Source organism: Macrobrachium rosenbergii, chromosome 18, assembly GCF_040412425.1.
Source record: "Macrobrachium rosenbergii isolate ZJJX-2024 chromosome 18, ASM4041242v1, whole genome shotgun sequence".
NCBI lineage: Eukaryota > Metazoa > Arthropoda > Malacostraca > Decapoda > Palaemonidae > Macrobrachium > Macrobrachium rosenbergii.
Window position 1 is genome coordinate 10,571,415 of NC_089758.1, and position 25,319 is coordinate 10,596,733.

A 25,319-nucleotide genomic window follows, 5' to 3' on the forward strand; every position below is an offset into this window, starting at 1 on the left:
TTTTTTTATATATATCATATATGATTTATTTACAAATCATTAAGCTTTAAATACAAACATTAAGCTACCCAATTCGCGCTGCTTCGGGAATATCGCCGAAGGGGAATTATAAGTGATAAATGGTTTAATACCTAAGTGACTTGAACACTCAACAGTACAACCGACTTCCAGCCGACGTCGCTAACCATTAGGCGATCAAAAGAGGTACCAGTTAATGCCGAATCTGACGTACCCATACCAGTCAAAAGCGGGGACGTACTTAGCGTCGGCATCAACCAACCCCAACCATGATAGCCCATTGGTACTTTTGGAAGTCGTTGGTTTTACTGTCGAGTGTTCAAGTCACTTAGGTACCAAACCATTTATCACTTATCATTCCCCTGCGGTGATATTCCCGAAGTAGCGCGAATTGGATATTAAACGACATTTGTAGCTTAATGTTTGTTGTGTGTGTGTGTGTGTGTGTGTGTGTGTGTGTGTATGTGTGCATATACCTATATATATATATATATATATATATATATATATATATATATATATATATATATATATATATATATATATATATATATATATATATATATATATATATATATATAATTATTCTTAGAGCATCACTGTTTGCCTTTCCAAAATTACCTTTCCTCCAAGTCGGTCACGGAGAGTGGCTACAAGAAATAAGATATCCGATTTCATAGAAGAATCTTCTTTCACCGGAAACCTATATATACATTTTCCCTTCGACGAAACATCTTTCGCTTTTGCGATCCGACTACAGATTAGAAAAAGAAGAAGGAGAAGGGAAGAAGAAGAAGAAGAAGAAGAAGAAGAAGAAGAAAAGAAGAAGAAGAAGAAGAAGAAGAAGAAGAAGAAGAAGAAGAGAAAGACTGCGAACACTTCATTTTGTTTTATTATTTGATTTTTTGGGATATCCAACTTCGCTGAAACATCGGTTACTAAAATTTCTAAGTTTCTTTAAAGGCATATTTCATTGAAATACCCCATTTCATAGGAGCATCCACTTCCTAAATTCCCTTTATTGGAATACCGTACTTATAGAAAATCCTCTTTTTTGAGTAACTCAGTCATTATGAATTGTAATTTTTGCCGCCAGTAAACTTCAACGGGGGGGTGTCACTGTCACCCAAACGCAACTTCCGGACACTTTAATAAGCTTCTCGTCATCCTTTGCTGGATAAAGTAGCCAAAATTGTTTGCTTGATATTATCTTAACGAACCCGCACAACTTAAATCCTGCATCCGAGTAAGAACAAATTTGGCCATATATGGTGCAAAACACAGGCTCAACATTGGTTTGAAAAAATTATCAATTAGCAATTGGAGAAGCGAGATCATTGGGAACAGTGCCTCGTCGTTAGGCCCGGTTATGACAGAGGCTTGGCTACTGAACAGGCAATGCTGCCTATAAACAGAGGCTCTACTTGAATCGTCACCCTTTCGTACACCAGCAGTATCACGCACCTGTGGGGTACAGCACTAAAAGGAACTTTCCTCTATGGCATTAATTTATTCTTCAAGACATCCATTGCCTTCAAAAGGGCACTAGATCAGACTGCTTTTGCATTTAGCAAGTAAAGAGCTAAGAAAGTAAGGGTGTAGAGACTTCAATTGACGGAAATGACTTTTGGAAATTTACAAGTAAGGTTCGGTCCTTAAGCTGTCCGGGAATACATTTGCAAATGTGTAAACATTCGACAGACGGGTGAATAGATAGGCGGAGATTTAGAGTAATATGAATAAAAAGAGAGATAGCACAAATTGCAAAAAAGAAAATTAAATATAAACACAGTCTGACGGTTAGCACCTAAACCCTATATTCATCTCTTTATCGATAACTGTACATGCTGATTTTAACTTATTTCTTCTTCAATTATCTTTCACTGTTTTTTTTTTTTTTTTTTTTTTTTTGGCAACGAGACGAATAATTCAAACTCCTTCAGCACAAGTTCCGTAGCTCACAGTTCCACCATCCTGAACTGTTTTGAGAGAGAGAGAGAGAGAGAGAGAGAGAGAGAGAGAGAGAGAGAGAGAGAGAGAGAGAGAGAGAGAGAGAGCAGGGGCCCCATTTCTCATCCTTTGTTGCAAGCAAAAGGTTGCAACTCCTGCAAGCTCCTGGAATTGTGGTATCAAGCAGCATCCCCGAAGCTGTTCTTATAATACGAAACCTTACCTCGGGAATAGGTGACATCTTTATTCGTGTCCTACAACATTACAAGCGAGGAAGAAACGGAGAGCGGATTCTATAGTCACAAGTCTGCCGTAATCCTCTTATCCCCCTTAAAGAGGAACGTGTTTTTTTCTCCTCATTACCAAGGATTTCGTCCTTCCTAAGCCACTGAGTTCCCCTACAATTGCAAAAGACTGAGAATGTCTTCCAATTTCTTGACGCGCTCGATTTACCAAATAATCTGCATTAGACCGAATATTGTAATATTATAAATAGCAAACAATGAATAGAAGATACAAAAAAATCCTATATACTCTACAATCTACATTAAGCGAAGTATTGCAGTATTGTAAAAACCAAATAAAACCAGATACAAAAGCAAAATTTCTCAGATATATAACTCCAGATATAAATACAATTAGGAAATAATTATCTGAAAATTCTTCCAAAATCCTATTAATCTTACATCAATGAAAAAGCTTGGAAAACTTCCCCCACGTAACCTTCTAAAACCAGGTTGAAATTTCCCTTCCCTGATATTTGCATCACTTCAGAAACTCCTTAGTCATCTCCCTATCACATTTCTGCTTCTTTTCAACTTCCACTGAGATTTCCTTCAATAACAAAAAAGTGGCGCATAAGTGTGGAAGGGTGGAGTACGAGGCCAGTTGTGGACCTCTGAGCGCGGAGCACCCAACAAGGAGACAACAGACACGACATTAGTTGTTAGCTTCATGGAGTCGATTCCGCCATTGGGAGCAGAATTTTAATCCGTAATGTCTGAGCCATAAAAATGAAACAAACAAATCATTATATTTGATTTCCAGTCAGTGGGTATTCAGTCAATACACAATATTTAAGAGTGTACATAAATTTGCAGTGAAAACTTAAAAAAACAGAACACGAAAGCAAAAGATTAACATCACTTTATTTCTGAATTCGTTTTGATTAAATTCTTGTATCAAACCCCAGTCTGGGTCTTTGACATGGAATCAGACAGAATTACAATGCAATTATACCAGTGTAACACAAACCACGTTTATTATCGTCAGGAAGGAGTTATTAGACGTCGCAGAGAGAGAGAGAGAGAGAGAGAGAGAGAGAGAGAGAGAGAGAGAGAGAGAGAGAGAGATATTTACACACGATTAAAGTTGAAGGTAACTTAATATCTTAATATCTTCAAAATCGACAGAGGCAACATACGCGCAATCCTTAAACAATCCGAAGCTAAAGCAATAGGATTCTCTGTCAGAAACGAATGCTATACGAGAGGGACCACGAACAGTGATGCAAAAAAAAAAAAAAAAATAAAGGCATACAGGCCAATTGTTGTGTTTGCGTGTGGAGAGAGAGAGAGAGAGAGAGAGAGAGAGAGAGAGAGAGAGAGAGAGAGAGAGAGAGAGAGAGAGAGAGAGAGAGAGCACCCATTTTTCTTTCGGAAAGACACAAGGAAAGAGATCAACAAGAATGATTTATACAATTCTGAGATCAATTATACAGTGAATGCAAATATCCTCTGCATATTTTACAACACAGAAAAATGTTCGTACTGTCATCATAATAGAGGATGAGTACAACTTACATAAAACATTTGAAAGATAAATGATCTATTGAAACAATACCATTTCATGTTAACGTGGACATAAAACTTTCCATTATTTCACATTTTAACCTACGATATGTTGTAAATATACTTTTTCAACAGCTCGATACAATTACTACCTCCAATATAACAATGAGAGCGTGTAATACGAGATTTATTTACAATAATTTCAGGAAAACTCCCGGAGAGCGGATGATGTTCCTACAAAAGTGAAAGAGCCAAGCCCACAGTTATTAGTATTACATGTTAAGTCTGTTTGCAATCGGAGTGTCTATCAGTGAAACACGAAACGTATTTAACAAGGAGAGAGAGAGAGAGAGAGAGAGAGAGAGAGAGAGAGAGAGAGAGAGAGAGATCTATTCTTGTTTAATTCTACAGAGAAAAAGACTGATGAAGTTATTGCCGAGTGGTTTAGTCTTATACGGACACACCCAGTTCCTTTGATTGACACAGAAACCATTCTCGTAATTAAACAGCGATTTCCTTTAACCCATTCATAAATCTCTGGACAACCAGATAATTAACGAACGAACGTATTCCACAGGGTGATACATATTCCTTCCAGCATCCTTGTAAACATTATATTCTACAGAATAGAATGTGAAAAAGGGGGGAAAAAAGATGGAGAAGATTCTTCTAATTGGGGGATTAGAATTGAATTGAATTGAATATAGATTTTAGGACAAAGGCTTTAACAGGGCTCACTGAGCCGACCAGAAATGCTCCTAAGATCCCTTTCATTAGTATTCAAATATTTCCAACAGGTCATTTACATTCTCCTTCAGAATATCTCAAAGATTTCCTCAGCATTTTTACCTGTACACTTATATCCCTTCAAAAGCATTACCACAGGCAGTAAATCCCTTCTTAATTTATCCCAAGGACGCGTCAGTTTTACTCATAACTCTTTTTCATCACCGCTCATACAATTGGTCTTTCTTAAAATTTTCCGATCACGCAATTACCACGAAAGCCTCCCCTAGCTCATTATATAGTCAAAAGGCAGCATTCTTTTTGAAGTTAAGGCTGGAAATTCCTCTTTGTTTTAGATTCATTCCTTAATGAAAGCGTAGGGCTACCGAAATCTTTTTTGAAGTCACGCCTCTAATTGGAGACCCATCTCATATCTAATATTTCTTCCTTAGGTTTGATTTTTTTTTAAACATGTTTTGCTGCCGATCCTTCAAGTGGGTTTAAATATCACCTTTTTATGATTATAAATATAATTAAGAGCTCTGAAATCATAATTATTAAAAGGTCAAAGGTTATGTATGGAGTTCCGTGTGTTCACTGAATCCAGAAATCGTCTTGAATAGAAATCTACGAGAAAAAGGAGAACTAGCTTCCTCGGCAATGCGAGAAAAGCTCTAGCTTTTTCCACACTGACAGCGGATCAATTCCCTCACAACGATGTTTACCAGTTTACACAGGCTATTTAAACACACACACATTAAGCAAACCTGCAACGCAACATTTCTGAGCAGAGAAAAAAGAACGTCTCTGAATTTCTTTTTTACGGACACAGTTTTCCTGAGAAGGAGCAAACGAATTGGAAATAATGGAAGGGCAACACTAATCTAACATTTAATTCATTATTTTGATTTGCATAAACCACATACGTACCATGTGCACATGTACTGTATACCATTCCGTAATTTTGTTGCTATACTTTGTCATGTTTACTTTTTGCAAAATTTTTTCATAACTGTCTTTCGAAAATGAACGAATAAAAGTAGGAAATCATGTGAAACGTAATATTTTAAGTAAGGAATAACCAACTACGCACCATGTTTCTTCCGATACTGAGTTATAAAAAGAGATACTACGTCTTTACAGGGAAACAACCTAGAAAATCACCTGTATTTCACCTCTTTTCAGAGCGATAGGAACGACTACCCGATGGAAAATAACGCATGAAGGGCAAAGACAACAGACACTAAAGAGTCCGTGACTGCCGCCGCAACTGAACGAGACCGTTGATAAAAGCGTCGTGAAAGCGCCCGTGATTCTTGGTGCAACAGAACGAGCCTTTCATAAAAGCTCCCGTGACGGTTGCTGCAATAGAACGAGGCCTGTTATAAAAGTGCCCACGATCGCGACTGCAACTGAACGAAGCCCTTCATCGAAGTATCCAAACTCCCTAGACCGATATGACGTCTTTCGAGTAGTGCCATCTGCGATCATTATGCTTGACCTGGGAGACCTCATGGCACCCCGACGATGCAGAGGGCCAAAGCCAGTCCCGAGGTTACTTCTCAGCTTCAAAGTTTATTCCTGTCGCTTCTGACCTCGGATGGGTCTGAAAAGTCCAGTCAGAATATCGACAAGGTTAGTTCTTATCTATTTGTTTTTTTTATCTTTATGAGAAGACTTATTGGTTCAAAAGAGCCATACAAGTGACTGACGTGATGCAAGTTGTTTCTACTTTATGAAATCGTGTAGGTTAATGTTAACTTACGAATGCCATTAATGGTTGCTGAGAATTTGTACAAGAACGGAGGGAAACAGTGATTCTTATAAAACCGATATAAAGAGGCAAGTTTCTAAAAAATGCATACGGCGCAACATTCTTCAGGATCGAGAATATAAATCTTTGTCAAAATATATTCTAAGTCATGAATGCTTGTAACTTTCGTTAAGAAGCGATTCAGTTTATAAAATCAATTGGTACTTTGATTTCTAGCCATACATTGCAAATATGAAGTTAAAACATGGATGTTTTAACATGAAGTTAAAACATGTACGTTCTTAACTGACTGAATATAATCGTAAGCTCATTCTCAGTGAAAATGACGGAATAAATCGTTAAACCATGCACGTTCTTAAATGACTGAATATAATTGTAAACTCATTCTCCGTGAAAATGACTGAATAAATCTTTAGGTTGCTTGAGTATTCATAGGAATATACTTCTTGGGGACGTTCGTGAAATTGGGTTATTTGGGGATTCATGTAAACAAAAGTTACAAGATTTCATGACTAAAATTGTATGATGCCAAGGAATTCGTAAACGAACGTCGATTACGGGAAAATATAAATATGTTGTAGGCTTTTCTGCAAATATTGTTTCGTTTGAGTCTATGACTAAATTATTGTATACCTTTTCAACGAACCTCAATGTGACCCTGAGTTGTGCCTCACTTGACTCCTAAGGTCTGGTGTAAGTTTCAGGAACTCATTAATTTTTGGCAGTTAGGAAAGTTAATTTATTGCAAAATTCATGGTCATGTGTTAACAAAATCTTAATTTAAAAAAAAAAAGAAACAGCAAACTATAAAAAATATGTTTTTTTAATCTTTAAACGTTTTTTGTTTGTTTTTGTTTCATGCAGTGCGATGATAACAGAATTTTTCTTGCAGTTAATGAATTGGCTGTCTGACTTGCGCAGCAAGATGAATTACGATCGCAACGAAGGCTTCATGTACGGTGACGTCACTGGAGTGCCCCTGGGGGACTCTTTCCCACCTTTGAGAACGTTCGAGAGCTTCAATGGCACGATCCCGAACACTTTCAACCCGGTACCGACGTCGTCCTCATCATCCAGACCGCTGCTGGAACTGCCAGACGACAACCTGACACTCGAAGGGCGAGCCAAGAGACTCAACTTGACGCTGCTCAATCTGGGACTCTCTCCGGTCTTCCCGAGTCTGGAGGCCGTGTCGAAGGACATGCAGGCCTTCCTCATCTTCATCTACTCCCTGGCAGCTGTGCTCAGTCTGGTGGGAAACATCACCGTTATCCTCGTCTTAGCCTTCGGCAGGAGGTGAGTGAGGGGGAAGGTGTGTCGTTGTGTATTTGGTGTGGGGAGTAAATAAGAGAGCGGGAGAGAAATAGGTTAGACATACACACAATCACATACACACAATCACATTATATATATATATATATATATATATATATATATATATATATATATATATATATAGAGAGAGAGAGAGAGAGAGAGAGAGAGAGAGAGAGAGAGAGAGAGAGAGAGAAGAGAGAGAGAGAGAGAAAGTTATATACCTTAGTTTAACTAGACCACTGAGCTGATTAACAGCTCTCCCAGTGCTGGCCCGAAGGAATAGACTTATTTTACGTGGCTAAGAACTAATTGGTTACCTAGCAACGAGACTTGCAGCTTATTGTGGAATCCAAACCGCATTATACCGAGAAATGAATTTCTATAACCAGAAATAAATTCCTCTAATTCTTCATCGGCCGGCCGGAGAATCGAACGCGAGAGAGAGAGAGAGAGAGAGAGAGAGAGAGAGAGAGAGAGAGAGAGAGAGAGAGAGAGAGAGAGAACGTTATAGTCCTTACTTGTGGTCTTAAAATCCTCTGTCTCATTGGGAATAACCTTACATCTCTGAATCAAAACCATGATGTTAACTTTGAAAGCAAAAAAAACAATGGCATGGACAACGCACAGCGCACCTGAATAGCCACAAAGAAAGTCACATAACTTGATATATACGCACATCTCACAAATATACTCGAGATGAGAAATAGGATCAATAAAACAATGATAGGATACGTAAATAATTATATGAGAAGAGAGATCAGAGTAAGGAATCGTACAAGTCAATAAATATAATGACAGGAAATCGGTATGAAAATTATAAACAATGAACGCCAAGAAACCTACAATGCAAATTTACGGTAAATTTGCATTGCAGGGTTCTTGGCGTTCATTGTTAGAATTTTCACTCAGTCTTCCTGTCATTATGCGTATTGACCAGTAAGATTCCTTATTTTGGTGTCTTCTTACGTAATTATTTTCTTACCCATTCACTGTTTTATTGAGCCTACTGCTCACCTTGCAATTAGCGTTTTAGGGATGAACCCTAAAATGCAAATTTACTATAAACTGCGCGTTAGTTCGCACTGATTGCACGGCATAGATTTCTCACAAAATTCCTAAGAGAAGAAACGCTAGCTTTTATGAAAGTTTGAAGAATTAAAGTATTTATTTCTATGAAGAAGAAATGCGCAATGACGAAAAGAAAAATAATGAAACGTTTACCATTCCCTTCTCCTTTACGTTACGCAATGAACCTTTGTGTAACATAATTGATGGCGATGAAGAGACAACGGGGGAATAATCGCTGATCATTATTTCAGTGAATGCAAAGTTTACAATTTACGGACATTATAAATCTCTACCAATCAGTGATACATACCGATATCAGTGCACGAATAACGATCTGATGAAGCTTTTTTAGTCTATAACGGGGCGCGAATAAGAGACAAGTTCAAGGTATTCTAATTTATTGACACAAAATCTCTGACAGGCCAAGAACTCTTGCGAGCGGAAAAGTAGGATTTAACATACGAGGAAAACAGAGGGATGTCTATATGCAGTCAGATGTATTTTCTCACGCCTGGGGAACGTTTAAAAATTCTATGTACAAATTAGGAAGAGGTTTCAAATACATGTGGTTAGAAAGCTTGCGATGCCTTACATGTATTAGTAATTACAGTTCTGACAAGGACATAAAGTATCTTCTGAAAAATGCATAAAAAATCTCTTGAATCAGAAGCGCTGGATCTGTTTCCTGAGAGTCTCGGTATGTCATGTAGATTTTTGTTTTGAAGTGAGGATGGCATAAGGGTCTCGGCGACAGCTCTGGATCTCACAAGTCTGTCATGTAACAATTAAGTTTCTATTTAGCTCTTCGTTGGGTGAGTCGGTATAGCTGTGGGCTGGCACTCGCTAAACCGGAGTTCGATTCCCCGGCCGACTGATGAAGAGTTAGAGGAATTTATTTCTGGTGATAGAAATTCATTTCTCGCTATAATGTGGTTTGGATTCCACAATAAGCTGTAGGCCCCGTTGCTAAGTAACCAGTTGGTTCTTAGCCACGTAAAATAAGTCTAATCGTTCGGGCCAGCCCTAGGAGAGCTGTTAATCAGCTCAGTGGTCTGGTAAAACTAAGGTATACTTAACTTGTGCTTCATCAAAGATGGTTACGAACCATCTGGCGTTCTTTAGCATCCTACCCACAAACTTCGCACCAGGGGTCCTACGACATTTCTTTATTGATATAAAATTGAAGTCGTGATGTGCAACTGGTCAAAAGCCAAAAATGCGAACACAAATACTTGACCCTGCTAACCTGACTAATGTTTTCACTTTTCCACTCGGGCAATCTCTGCAAACAGTTTGCCGGCATGATGCTCGACGACGCAAACCTTGCTCGCAAAGCATGACCTTTGCATCAGTAACTTTGATGATTTCGTCAAAATCTACATACAGTCTTAAAAAAAAACTCTACAACAGTCTATTTTTCTAATGCTAAGTTTAGTAGGAAACCTCTTGTAGGTCTATGACAGAAAAAATTAGCTTTCTGCTTCGTATTAAGAAGCAAGAGAATCACCGATAAAGAATCCATGTTGGGTGCAGATTAAAATGAACAAGATCAGATGGCAAAACAGATAATGATGATGGGTAAAGAGGAAGACAAGAAAAAACAAGTCGAAAAGAGGGACAAGGGAAAAAAAGAAGACAATGGAAAGAAAAAGAGATTGCAGAAGGATTATCAGACTGGGCAAAGCCAAAGACAATATTCGAAAAAGTCACATAAAAGAGAGAGAGAGAGAGAGAGAGAGAGAGAGAGAGAGAGAGAGAGAGAGAGAGAGAGATTTGATGTCTAAGGGCTAAAGGCAAGTTAACAAATGAAGTGTTAGCATAAAGACGTAAAACTGCCGTTGTCATTATCTCTGTCACTGAGTTTAGCATCATTAGGGGACGTTGAGTTTTACAATAACCCCAAATACTGAGCCCTAATTGGAAGAGTGACTTTGTAAGAAATAATATACTGGAACTACACAGAACTCCTGCTGAGTAAAACTATATTCATCATCATCATTTTTATCATTACTTAAGCATAATAATTATAATGATGATGTAGCCTGGGGAATATATGAAGTTATTTTCATCACAGGTTTTATTACCATCAACATCGTCATTATCACCATGATGCTGGTGATAATGACGTTGAAACGAAATTTGGGACCCATTCTGGAGACGAAACTCTTGTTATCGTCGTCATGGATTACAACACCATCATTAAAGTGTGATGATCAGGATAAGGGGGTTATGGAAATATATGAGGTTCGAAATATAATCATCACTATTATAAATTTTATAATTACCGTAAACGTATGGCGACGGTGACGGTGATGAATGCTTGGTCAATTAACCTTCCTCGGGTGTCATTTCCTCAAGAACTCAATTCATTATCCACGGCCGCGAAAATTATACAGACCATCAAGTTTTACTGTAGTTTAACAAAACCAGGAAATCGTTCTTCCAACTTCTTATCAAAGGCGGATTAATCTTGAGAAGGTCTTCCGTGATTAATCATATTACAAGATCCATAAGTTACCCTGAAGACTCTGGAAAAGTCCCAGATACTTTTTCGTTTCGAAAAGTTGCATCTATGAATCACGCTGAATTGAAATGTCACGAGTTCATGATGGCACGGCATTTTAATAAACACACGCTGATTTTCAAGAAGCCCATCACACTCTATTACTGCTTGCAGGTTTAAGTTATGCGAAGCAACTTGAAAACAAATGCCTGAAAATAATTCTAACATTTCCTCTTATATTTCCGATGACTGCATTCCTTAGAGTGATTATATCTTCTCATCTGGCCTCGAAGATAGATGAATAAGATGCCACAGATTAATAAACGTATGATGAAATAAGTACGAAAATTAAGAGAATAAGCTGTACAATTTCTGAATAGTTTTTATACTTTGACGTCACAAAAATATATATCGTCATTGAAATACACCAAGATGATATATATGTAAATGCGTTTCTCTTTTGGAATGACTTTAATTTCATGTTGGGGAAGAGGATTTTAAAACTTTTTATTAATCAAACTGAGAAAAACTAATTCAAGAAGAGTCTTTATATTTCATCTTTTCATCATTTCATTCCGCTATTGCATCAGCGACAGGAAATTGCAAACTGCGCCTCACTACCGAGAAAATGTACACTATTTCCCTCAAGAAATAATAATAGAAAACGCTGGGAGGTTTCATCAAACCTCTTTTGACGATATCTCCAGCGTAACTTGATACGTTCTCATTTATTCAGGCGTCACTTCACTTTTCACTCTGTAACTCGTGACCTCAGAACGAGGTTATTGCAAGGCTAAGCTTCCCCTGTTTGTTCTACAGGTCTATCATGTCATCACTCTCTCGACTACAGAACTTTCTTCCTCCGTATTTCCTGGTTTTTCATGAGGCAGGTTTGAGCTACCTAGGAACGTGCCTCTATTAACAGTATCAAGCCTTCCTTATTTCCATATAACAATAACGTTATGGGACTAGCGTTAAGGAGCATCTCATTTTAAAGGATCTTTACTGTTGCGGTGTCCGTGTTTTATGTAAATCAACAATTCAATCAAAAACTTACCTAAAAGAAGTAGACATCAATGAGGATGACTATGTCATTCCGGTCTGAAGGAAAAATGCGTTAATTATTATTATTATTATTATTATTATTATTATTATTATTATTATTATTATTATTATTATTATTATCAGAGCATTCATATAGAAAAACCCACAAACTCAGTGAACTAGCTAAGCAAGCTTTCATGAAAGCATAATACCCAGAAGTGATAAAGAACATCATATAGACAAAATACATGGATAAATACTTAACTAAAAAAAAAAAAAACAGCAAATTAACAAGATATCACCGTATGAGTGCACAAACAAAAGTTGTGAAAAGTTAAGAATGATGGCAATAGAGCGACCCTCCTTCCGAAAGAATGGCTGTTCCTCAGTTCCATCATTCATCAGATTAATGTTCCGTAATCACCATTTTGAAAAGGAGGTCTATTAAGATAAGAAAAATGGCATTCTTTATCATCTGCAGAAATAAAGAAAAATTTCTTCGGCGATTTTTTTTAACAGCGATAACCTCATATCACCGGCGAGGTCTCGTCATTGTGCTTCAGTTTCCTGAAAAATTTCCGACACTTTGCGAGCAAAATGATCCTGTTCGGATTAGGTTTATCATTCTGATTCCATACTAAATTACAAAAGATAACCAATCTCAGCTCAGGGAAATATAGTTCACCATCATTACTGCTATTACTACTAAGACTACAACTACCATTACTACTACTACTATCACTCGTAATATGTACACATTCGCACAAAAAATGAAAATACCAGTAACTTGTTAATTAAGCCTTTACAGACCGAAATGCCCACATCACATAAACACAAACCAGGGCAAAGCGATGAGAAACACAAAAACCATTAAAATAAAAATAAAATGAAGATAAATATTCTACACCGACTCTCAGAATATATCCCATTACGTTCTGATAAACATGATCACTACTGTTCAATGACTACTTCTACATGTAAATTTTGAGGGCTACCACAAACTCCCAAATGGAGAAAATGCGGTTGGTTTCTCCTGAACAAAACGAAAATATAGGGTCTTTTTCAAGCACTAAAGACTCATGCATATTAGACTGGAGGGCAACCAGTTAAATACTCACACAAAGTGGTGAAGGCTTTCCAAAGTTAAGTCGAAAGAGGGTGAACATTGGTGTTAAAGGAAGGCGGTTCGAGATTTTGCAAAGACGACAGAAAACTACCTCCAGGACACGGAAGACTAGTTTTCCTCCGTAGGGCAACGAACCTAACCCCTCACGCAGGCCACAACCCCGGACACGAGAGAAGGGTGGAAATTCATGACATTTGACGGTGAAACTTGCAACAGACAATGAATCAGATGCGAGCGGTACTGGGTCACAAAGTAGCCCAAGAAGCCATCAGAGAGAGAGAGAGAGAGAGAGAGAGAGAGAGAGAGAGAGAGAGAGAGAGAGAGAGAGAGAGAGAGTGTTAAAAATACAATTATGTTAATAATATCTTAGAAGTTTTCTGTATTTTCTTGGAAGGACTGTCCATGTCCGGGCATTCTGAAAAGGCCAGTGGGACAAACCCGCGTAAATGCAATATTATTTCGACTACCAAGTGGTTCGACATTCTGATGCTGTACGGATAATTGATATCTATCGCGCTCAGTTAAGAGAGGAATTTAAATACATCCCTTGAAAACGTGGACGCATACGACGGCTTTAAAAGTAATTACTGTACTTTCCGGAAGCTAATCTTAATTTGAGGAGGATTAAAAGCAAATCATGCTCAAATCCAATATCGCAGTCTGCATCCCTTCCAGACAGGCAGTCTGGTAAATGAATTCTAGTCATAACCCGGAAGTAATATGATTTATGGTTATTGTGAAACCACGAATTATGAACTTATCATGCCTGGCATTACGATGCCGTATAGGAGGGGCCCGTATCATATAACCTTCTGTTAACTTGGATTAAGAAATTCAAAGCTCACCGTCTCGCATTTATGCTTCTTCGGTTAGCGTTTCCACTTTACGTTCCAAGTTGGTTTCTTTCTCTCGATTTTCTTGTTATTCCCTTCTCCCAAAACCTATTTTTTTTTAAATAGGCTTCCTGTTATGCAAGCTTGTAGCATGTTCACGACCTACATAGTTCACACAACCAACTTTCCCTTTTTTTTTTTTCTCCATATGCAATATATTCATAAGTATACCTGCATTGTATAGTCGACAAGCAAAGTAGTTGTTAGCACAAAATGAAGTGTCTTGATTAAACAAACTTACCTGACGTAGCATACAAGAAACATTCAGTTCACAGAGTCGAATTTCAGGCGTATCTCTGTGATGTTGCTAAATTTCAGAATCCCATAGTTTTGCTCCAGAACTACCCGAAGTAATGCGCGTACATTTGTCTAAGTTAAGGTGGCTGTTCAATGTAAACGCCACAAGAATAGTACACTCCTTATTCACGACCTAGGTGAAATTGCTCAATACGACATACTGAAAGCCCAAGGCACTCATACAATCCTATCTACACCTTTATAGTTCAACAAACAATTGTACATTAAATGTGAAAATAAATACACCGAAGAGTTTATAGTTACTGAATACCTATTCACATACGGTTATTACACGGCGGAACAATATCTGGGGTTATAGTTAGCGTGGCTGCAGTATCGAACCGGGAAAACATTTCTTGGGTCTATTGTTTAATGGTGGGGAGAGTTCCCAGGACGATAAAAGCGCTTTTATTGCCGGAACGGGCCAGAGAGAAACTTACAATGGAAGTTCTTTTGTTTATCAGAATCTATTTGTTTATTTGTTTGTTTGAGGTTTTCAGAAAAAATCAGCTATTGCACTAATATTAAAATTTTTTTACGCTTGTGGCTGATATGAATAAACAATTTCACACATAATTCATTCCCCCCCCTCAACACTATATCCATCTATCTATCTGTCTGTATATATACAGTATATATATATACACATATATATATGTATAAATATATATATGCATATATTATTTAGAGAGACATTTGTTCATCAACATTCTCTGCATTTAATCCCATAAAGAAAATGTTTTAATCAGCTTAAAGCTCTTGCTCAATTTTGCCACTCTATTTCTATTATTTGACCTCTTTTCACTCTCATTTTCTTCTTGACTACCATCCTCCCTAAACCTTTACATCACTGGTTCTCCTGTCATTCAAATGCACCTCAAATAATTTTTTTTGTAACATTTCATTTCTGTCTTCCTAACCTCCTATACCAAGAAATACCCCAGACTGTTCCGACGGGCTCATCGCGGAATTTTCAACACCCTTCATATAGTCCTTCCAACTCTACATCTTTAACTCTGGCCTAAAATACACACATTGTCTCCTTTTATGCTTTTCTCACTTCATTCTTGTCAAAACTCCTATCTTTACTACATTTACAGCAACATTTTTATCCCTTTCTTTCCAACTTATTTCTATCAGGCGTGCCTCCAGCCACTCCTCTTCTCACCAACACATTCATCAACTTGCTCTTACATCTACTCTGTACATACTCATAACCAGGCTAATTTTTTCCTAAACGTTTACTTTTCCTCTTTCCAGACAGATTTTCACAAAAAGAGCATTTTCAGTACCTCTATACTACCAATAACATCATTTTGTGATCTGTCACCTACCTTTGAATTCAAACATCCTAGCACAACCATCCTTCCATTTCAACCAAACACAGTAATGCACAGGTTAAGACTCGCATAAAAACACTCTTTCACTTCAAGTCTTCTCTATTCTTGGATGGATCGCGTACACTCACTACAACAGTTTCTTCAGCCTCACTCAACCTGGCACAAAGAAGTTTCTCTCCGCCTATCTCAATCTTCCTATATAATCCTCAAATTAACATATCCGTAATTTTTCACCAGTCCCTAGAGTTTTTCCTTACAATACAAGCAATACCTATCCCTAGCTCTGCACCGTTCAGCTAACCAGATACGATTAATTTCAGCTAACCCAAACAAACCATTCTTGGTCCTTCCCTTCCTGGCACATGCTGCCTTTTCATCTGCGTCTCAATAAGTGACAAATCATTCAGCTTTGTTTCCTTAAACAAATCAGTTATAAAATTTTGCTCTTCAGCCCCATATCTATGGAACTTAGCATTTTATTCCTTTCCTGTTTTTTGCAATAGTAATACGGGGTAGAAGGGCGAAACAATTCTCCCGTCCATTTGGAACTTTCACACTGTACAGCAGTGACAATGTAATTATTTTCTATTCCTCCCCCAAACTTACACAAACACACTCTGTGTGTGTGTGTGTGTGTGTGTGTGAGTGCGCGCGGGTTTTCATCAAATGGCCTAGAAAGCTCCGATGGGAAACAAGTGCAAACCACTTAATCTGCTGGCAATTTTGGCTACAGGTCTAGTGATGGATGGTGAATTTTTTAGTAGAACCTCAGCCAACAACAGGAGAAAACTGTTCAAACTTGTTGATGAACGTGCTCTATGAATGTTTCTCAGTTGCAGAACTTAACTTGCCACGACCAATTAATTTAAAAAAAACGAGAGAGAGAGAGAGAGAGAGAGAGAGAGAGAGAGAGAGAGAGAGAGAGAGAGAGAGAGAGAGAGAGAGTCCCATTTTTAGTATAACAAAAACTTGCAAAACTAAAGGACTATCACACGTTTTTTCTGTATATCTCATATATTTTATAATCATTCGAAAAAAGGAGGAAAAAATGATACTCATACTATGTTTAAAATGATCTATATGACGCGACAATCAGAATGAAAGCTACAAAAGGTTAAAGAAACCTTTGTTAATGTAGCTTCCTTTGATCGTAGCCTTTGCTGCAGTTAAGACATAGTCTTACAAATGACATAAAAAGAATTACCTAAAGCTTTCAACGTCCTTTACCCAATATTTAAAACGTGCCTTTTTACATAAATTTTTCAGCTGACGAACAAGATCGGCAAAAATGGAAAGGATATGGATTGGAAAGTAAGTTTCTGAGAGCATATATAGAGCAATAATTTACAGATTCATTTGAGCCAATAGATCACAAAATCTCTGATGTAATAAGTACTCTTGATAAAGAACTGAACGTCTAAGATGTTGAATCAATTTTTACGGTATGGCACAACATGGAGTGTTAACTGGCTCATTAGGAAGGGACCATTTCTTAATCTAATTACGGTCTTTGGAAAAACAAAGGGGAAGAGAGAGAGAGAGAGAGAGAGAGAGAGAGAGAGAGATCAAATTATAGCATGACTGATCAGATATCCAACCCCTTCACATTTTTTTCTACCTGCCTTTCTATAGGTAACTTTTCTATTTGTAACATAAGAAAAAGGTAAGGCAATCCTGGTAGGCAAAGTAGTAATCATCTAATAATACTGAGTGTAATACAATCTCTGAAATTATAATCACTGGACTCGGCATGTTTAACGGTCGGGAGAAATTAATCAAAATCACCAAGTGAAATTAATAAAGACCATTAACATAACCCCAGAACAAAACAACTAATGTGCATCTCGAAATTTTCACGTTACCGTGGTTGCCGGTTTGAGCTGATCCACGCAAAGCTTCGAGATATCTCGTTTCCTCTTCATTGTGGATAATGTCATCAAGGCTGTTTTATTAAGAGGGGATGGTCGAGATCTCTAATCAAGGTCTCCCTCATTTCGACCAGAGGTGTAGATCAAGACTCAGCCCTTCGTAATTCTAAGAATAGGTCTCATTTTTGGCCCTGCAGGTCCTCGGTGCGATGCTATCTCATCAACCTGGCGATTGCAGACATCAACATGGCGACCTTCTGCATCCCCTTCTCTTACACAAGGTAAGTCCTGCCTCATGATGAGAATATACTTACACCTCAGTGAGTTTCTCTGGGTCTCAAGAGGAAGAAGACCTTCAAATACCCGCAGTTCCCTCTGTTACAAAAGGTAAGTCGTCCTTGTATGCACGTACATGGTAATTATGTGTTAATTGGGAGAGAAATCACAAAAGTTTAACGAGAAGCTGAAGGGGAAATATGAAAGACGGTAAAGGAAATTATATATGAAGCAAAGAAAAGAGAAAGGGGGGAAGGGAACAATACGATATCTTATATTACCTTAATTGCATCATTAGACGGAATAAAAAAAAAGTTGATACGTGGGTACTGTCCTTTCCGAAATATTGTTGTGAGAAACAGATCCTAGTTGTGAGTGATAGCTGTTATTTCATCCACGATAATATATATACATACATCATACATACACATACATATATACATATATATAGATAGATATATACACATATATATACATACATGAAATATAAAAGCTTTGTTTTGTTTTCTGAGTTGTCTGTTACACCCCATTTCAGTAAACAAGTCCACAGTAGTTGGACAAAAGCTTTATGTTTTTGCACATTTATTTTTGATTAAACAAGAAGTTTTATAACATATTTCACACACACGTATATATATGTATATATACAATATACATACATACGTACATACATATATATATATATATATATATATATATATATATATATATATATATATATATATATATATATATATATATATATATATATATATATATATATATATATATATATATATATATATATATATATATATAATAAAGTTATGAAAGGAGCATGCAACCAGACGAAACCGAACCAGAGAGAGAGAGAGAGAGAGAGAGAGAGAGAGAGAGAGAGAGAGAGAGAGAGAGAGAGAGAGAGAGAGTTTGAGCATGATCTAGATAGTCCATTGCGTATAGCTATTTTAAACTCCCAGTTTTCAGTTTATTGCCCAGACAAAACTTGTGTTATGACTTGATGTGACAGGACCGTTGTTGTTGTTTAAAATACCCAGCGACAAAGTTCCATTCCTGCAGCAGCAGCTGACAGAAAGTCATCGTGAGTGTCTACTCGAATAATGCAGATTTCCTCACGATAAAATTATATGCAGAGAGTTGGCCTACAGGGTATTACCTGGCTTTCTGAGAGAGGAGGGATTCTATCCGTCACCTCTGCAGAACGCTGGCTGAAGTAACCCCCACAGAAAAAAGAATAATAAAAAAAAACTTCAAAACCTCAAAAAACTCACTTAAAATGTTGATGGAAGTGAGGGGCTGACTTACTCTTTCCGCAAACAGAATAGTAAAACTGGATAGCAGGACCAATATTACAGTATATAAAGGAATATACCACAAGTAGAAGGCAAGAAAATATTAGTCTTCCTGGTACGTTTAAATACGAATCCTTGTTGAGAATTTCTGAGTCGATCGAAATATTCTTTGGAAAACCAGATCTTAACCTGAACAATTCATCGTATTCCTAGCTTTTACCGTGAATTGCTCAATGTTTTGTTTTTCTTGTAAATTTTTTAATGTTTTGCTTTACTCATTCAGTAAACTTATATATTGTAAGTAACTTTGAGGATTTGATTACTTTGTTATTAACAGCTTACTCAGTTTTGGCTACCAGTTATGGTTATTTCTTTTAACTGCGAAAACTATGTCACTTGCAGGCTTGAGAATTTTGTTTTGGGGGAACAACGAAACGCGTCGCTAATAAAATGTTTGTGTTTCTTACTTTACGCTCTTCTTTTTCCTGCTGATATATCTATCTATCTATCTATCTATCTATCTATCTATATATCTATCTATATATATATATATATATATATATATATATATATATATATATATATATATATATATATATATATATATATATATATATATATATATATATATATATATATATATATATATATATATATATATATATATATATATATATATATATATATACATCTGAGGCAAGAACTCTCGCATCCCCAGCAGGAAAAATCTGGCTTCAATTGACAACCAAGGCGGACTGAATTTAGGCGTGGTTCATTGGAGTTTATATATACTACTGTTGATCTACAACAATAAATTTTCTATCTGGGAGGCTCCAGGAGGTGTTAGCTTTCCGGTATTATTTCATGGAGTCTTTGGAATGAGGTTGCTAACTTTCCTCTACTCATTGGGTTACGCGACTGAATGTCCTTCAATTTGTAATTAACGCAGTTGTAATTAGTGACACACGTAACTTTTCTTTTTTTTATTTGCATCGGACTTCATTCCATATTTGGCTAACTTTTCCAGTTCTCCTCCACCCGTAATAAAAGTGTTTTTCGTTTCGCTCTCATACGTAACTACATACATATACACTTATCCTACTGGCGACATTGATTTCCTTATCATAAGACTCAAATGAATTTAACTCAGCCTGATGAAAAAATATTCCTTTTAATTCAATCAGCGTTTCCTGGATTTGCACATTTTGTGACTTTTTTTGTGTCTGAACAGTACGCAAAATCTAATTAGAAAGGATTAATACATCTTTTCAAAATGCTTTTTTCAATTTGACCCGTATGGCGGAAAATTCATGTTGGTCCATTTCTAACGAAAGGAAAATATGGTATTCTAGGGGGTTTGAAGTTAATCTTATAGCATTTACTATGTAAAACAGAATTTTTGCTTATATTACAATTCAGGTTCAAGATATTTTTGAAAAATATCCTTGGGACACTCGGGTATCAGAGAGACAATCGTCCCGCTCCTAAAATTTGAATACAAAAACACATCCGTCAATAACTGATGGCGACATTCCACCGGTCCTAAGAAACACAATAACGTGAAAATACTGACTCCATTTGCGCCCATATGAGGAGGAAAAGACTCCGTTAGATGAGAAATATAAGCACTTACCCATGTCTTAAACACCGCTGCAAACGAACCCCAAATGTGTCTGTCACTGTGTTATCTTTTATGTTTTTCTCTGTATGCTTGTAAAAAATATGTAATCCGATCTTAAGAGAACGTGCAGTTCTTACTCTCGTGATAAGTACGGTAGATTTCTTATTTCTCGTGCAAAGATAAAACGAAATTCATACAAGTTGTCTTGTCTGAAGAAAATCTCTGAAAGGTTCTTAATAACCAATCTTACAAAAAGAAAGGGCGATGGTGTTTGCCTCCAGTCTTCAATAATCAACAGTAAGTGCATGTTAAAAAAAAAGTGTGAGTTAAAACCCAGTGGCTGTTTCACATCTGTTTGTTCTTTCATGCTCTGAAGTTCTTATTCCGTTTGATGGATACAGCTCCTTGTCTGCGTTGGAAAAACGAAGGCACAGTAGAGTCTCTATCTTTTCTGAACTCAGAATTTCCGGGACATAATATCTGACTTCCACGGCGACGATATTTTCACCACAATATGTATGGGCCTTGTGGTGTAATTTTTACCATCCTCGCTTCACCAGCAATGGGAACCACATTCGAATCCTGGGCAAGGATGGGCGGGCGGGCATAACACCATTAACTGCAAATTGTATTTTTGGCGGTAACTCCCCTGTAGTGGGCTGCAACTTGTTTGAAAAGGCATGGGGCTACCAGCCTCATTAACCAATACCCTCGCCCCCAAAGTAGACTGAAATCCAAAAGTCAGCACCCTCAGCAACCACTCAGTATAAATTATAAGGGAAGGAGGTATGGTGCGATACCAACAAACAAACATAGTACATAAACACACACACACACATATACATCGGTGACTGATTTCACGTATTTCTCTTGATTGCTGAGTGTACAAATCAGTCACTTACGTTACAGCCCAAAAAGCCATGGGCTCGAATTTTGGTCACGGTAGGTGGTGCACTCATCATTTTTGAGAGTAAATTATTTTCATCGCATATCGTAATACCGACTGGTTTTTTGTGGCTTTACATTTGAAATTATGTAGCCTATTTGTTTACAAACATACGTACACACACATATGTGTATATATATATATATATATATATATATATATATATATATATATATATATAATGAAAACTTTCCCTCTACATCGACAGGAAAATAAAAACACTTTATTATATACAGAATGCTTTCTCCAGTATGACTGAAACTCATTCCTGTTAATGTCTCCTCATCCAACAGCCTCGAGCATAGTTGTCATTTTGCAGTCCTCTCCGTATTACACTGCCGAAACGACCGTTCTCTTTTTAGTATCGACCAACATAAAACTGAGATGTTCTCTTTTGCAGAGTCATTAAGACGACGGAATAAAGTTTTAGTAGTAAATTTCAGAAGGAAATAGAAGAATAAAGCATCGTGAAAAACATTCAAACTTATGAATGGTGCAGTTAGAACAATATGTATATAAAATATTTTATCTTACATAATGGCAGCAGATTTCTCCCGTATGTCAACAAATCTTTTACATTACTTCAGTGTAGTAAAAAACATAATTGATGAAAATCCATTTCTTATGATACTTTTGGAACTGACACTCAATGATAATTTTGCGTCCTTGGAGGCCATGGAAAAGAAAATAGTCATTTAAGCTTGCTATGCTCCAAAATTATTTCCTTGGGCATATTAAAACGACAGAAGCATCCTTCAGAGCCAAAATAAAGCAACAGATCCAAATATTTAACCATCCCATGTTCTAAACCTATATTCACAGCAATTTTTTTATACCAGCTGCGTCAACCCCACAGAAGAGCATAATATCATTTAAAAGCTCGTCGTGTTCCATAACTACCTTCTTGGATATCTTCCAATTCCAGAAGCAGCTAATCTAGAAAAAAGCAACACATCATTTAAATTTACTATACTACAGATTATTTACTTGGGTATCTTCGAAAACCTGAGGCATTTTTCATTGCCAGAAAAAGACAACAGCTTCTTGACGCTTGTTATGTTCCAAAGCTAATTTCTTGAGCATCTTCAGTGCCATGGACATCTTCCAACACCAAAGAAAAACAACGCATCATTTAAGCTTGCTAAGCTACAAAACAAATTTCTTAGGCATTCTCGAACACCAGAGGCATCTCTCGGTGCCAAAGAGAAATATTTACTTGGCACCTTTGAACTCCAGAGGTATCGTTCAATGCTAGAGAAAAGTAATGGATTATTGAGTGCATTATCTTCCCAAACTACTTTCATGGACATCTTCAGAGGCCACTGGCATCTTTTAATCCCATCGGAAAGCAACACATCATTTAAACTTCTTGCGTATCAAAACTATTTTCTCGGCAGTCTTTGAACACCCCAGAGGCATCTTTCAAAGCCAGGGGAGAGGGATGGGTCATTTCAACTTGCTATATTCCCCATCTACTTTCTTGGATGTCTCCCAATGCCAGAGGAATCTTCCAACGCAAGAGAAAAGCAGTGGGCCATTTATACTTATTTTGAACGGCTTCCAACCGGGAGACAGGCAACGGGTCGTTTAAGCTTGCTATGTTCTCAATCTACTTTCTAGAACGTCTTCCAACGCCAGAGGCATATTTCATTTCTTGATAAATGCAACAGACCATTTGAACTTTTCCAAAACTACTAAAGCTGGCTGTGTTTCAAAATGACTTCCTTAGCATCTGCTAATGGGCACCATCCCAAAATAAAAAACCATCAGGTCATTTGATATTGCTGATCCGGAATACTTTTTTGTCATCTACTAGCCCAAACGAAATGCGATAGGTCACTGACGAGTATTTTGGAGGGCTAGAAACAATGATGGGCTGTGACTAGAAAGATTTCGAATCAGTGCTCATAAACAGAAAATTCTTGAAGAAAATGTAGTAGTTGTTCTACCTCACTATAAAAATAGCAAACGCCTAAATGAGAGGAGAAGTGAGAAAGTGTTGGCTTTTATGGAAATAAATATATTAGTTACACAAAGGACCAAGAGTGTAAACATACAACAACAAAAAAAAAAACTGATGTGTGAATGAAAAAAAGGTACTACAGATATGGGTGAATAACAATGAACATCATGATGAAATGAATCCATAAACCAACAATTACTCGAGAATGTACGAACGAATCGTATAAACGAAGGAAAAGATACAAAATAAACACGTAAGTATGTCACCCCCCAACACGAAAAAATGATTATGAATGCGCACGTAAATAATTCAAGCAGCCAATCAGATTACAAGACTGAAACGATGACAGACGTTGGGCATTTATCGAAGAACCGCAATACATTACGGCCATTTATAATCCGAACCACAGTCCATTTATCAAGAGAGAGAGAGAGAGAGAGAGAGAGAGAGAGAGAGAGAGAGAGAGAGAGAGAGAGGGGGCTGCTTTAAACTGGGATGACCTTTTCATTCAATAACTCATCATAATTATAACTATAATGTCTATCTATCTATATATCTATCTACCTGGTCAGACAAACTGCATTCCAACTCATTATAATTATAACTATAATGTCTGTCTATCTATCTATCTACCTGATCAGACAAACTGCATTCCAACTCATTATAATTATAACTATAATGTCTATCTATCTATCTATCTATCTACCTGATCAGACAAACTGCATTCCAACTCATTATAATTATAACTATAATGTCTATCTATCTATCTACCTGATCAGACAAACTGCATTCCAGCTCATTATAATTATAACTATAATGTCTATCTATCTATCTACCTGATCAGACAAACTGCATTCCAGCTCATTATAACTATAATGTCTGTCTATCTATCTATCTACCTGATCAGACAAACTGCATTCCAGCTCATTATAATTATAACTATAATGTCTATCTATCTATCTACCTGATCAGACAAACTGCATTCCAGCTCATTATAATTATAACTATAATGTCTATCTATCTATCTATCTATCTATCTACCTGATCAGACAAACTGCATTCCAGCTCATTATAATTATAACTATAATGTCTATCTATCTATCTATCTATCTATCTACCTGATCAGACAAACTGCATTCCAGCTCATTATAATTATAACTATAATGTCTATCTATCTATCTATCTACCTGATCAGACAAACTGCATTCCAGCTCATTATAATTATAACTATAATGCCTGTCTATCTATCTATCTACCTGATCAGACAAACTGCATTCCATTAGCGAACACTTGTAACTCCCAGACTAAGGTTCCCATGATTTGATGATGAACAAATGCACGACGAAAGGCACAGAATGATGTCATACGAACTTGGTAACCAGAATTAGGTCGATGACCAGGAACCACTATGATTAAAATGACTGATGGAGGGTGTGCATTGAGAATTACTGCCCCATGAACCACATGAAAGAAAGAAGAGAGAACGCTATCTCATCTACCCTGGGTT

General features: G+C 37.0%; 1 protein-coding gene across 1 annotated transcript in view; it reads left to right on the forward strand.

Annotated features, from left to right (window-relative positions):
- Positions 1 to 25,319, forward strand: part of LOC136848098 (uncharacterized) — a 170,962-nt gene that overhangs the window by 68,084 nt on the left and 77,559 nt on the right. The window contains exons 3-5 of the mRNA XM_067120300.1: positions 5,670 to 6,119; positions 7,151 to 7,554; positions 17,912 to 17,995. Coding sequence (XP_066976401.1) covers positions 6,012 to 6,119; positions 7,151 to 7,554; positions 17,912 to 17,995 — 596 coding nt within the window. The 5' untranslated portion in view covers positions 5,670 to 6,011. The remainder of the gene's footprint in view (positions 1 to 5,669; positions 6,120 to 7,150; positions 7,555 to 17,911; positions 17,996 to 25,319) is intronic.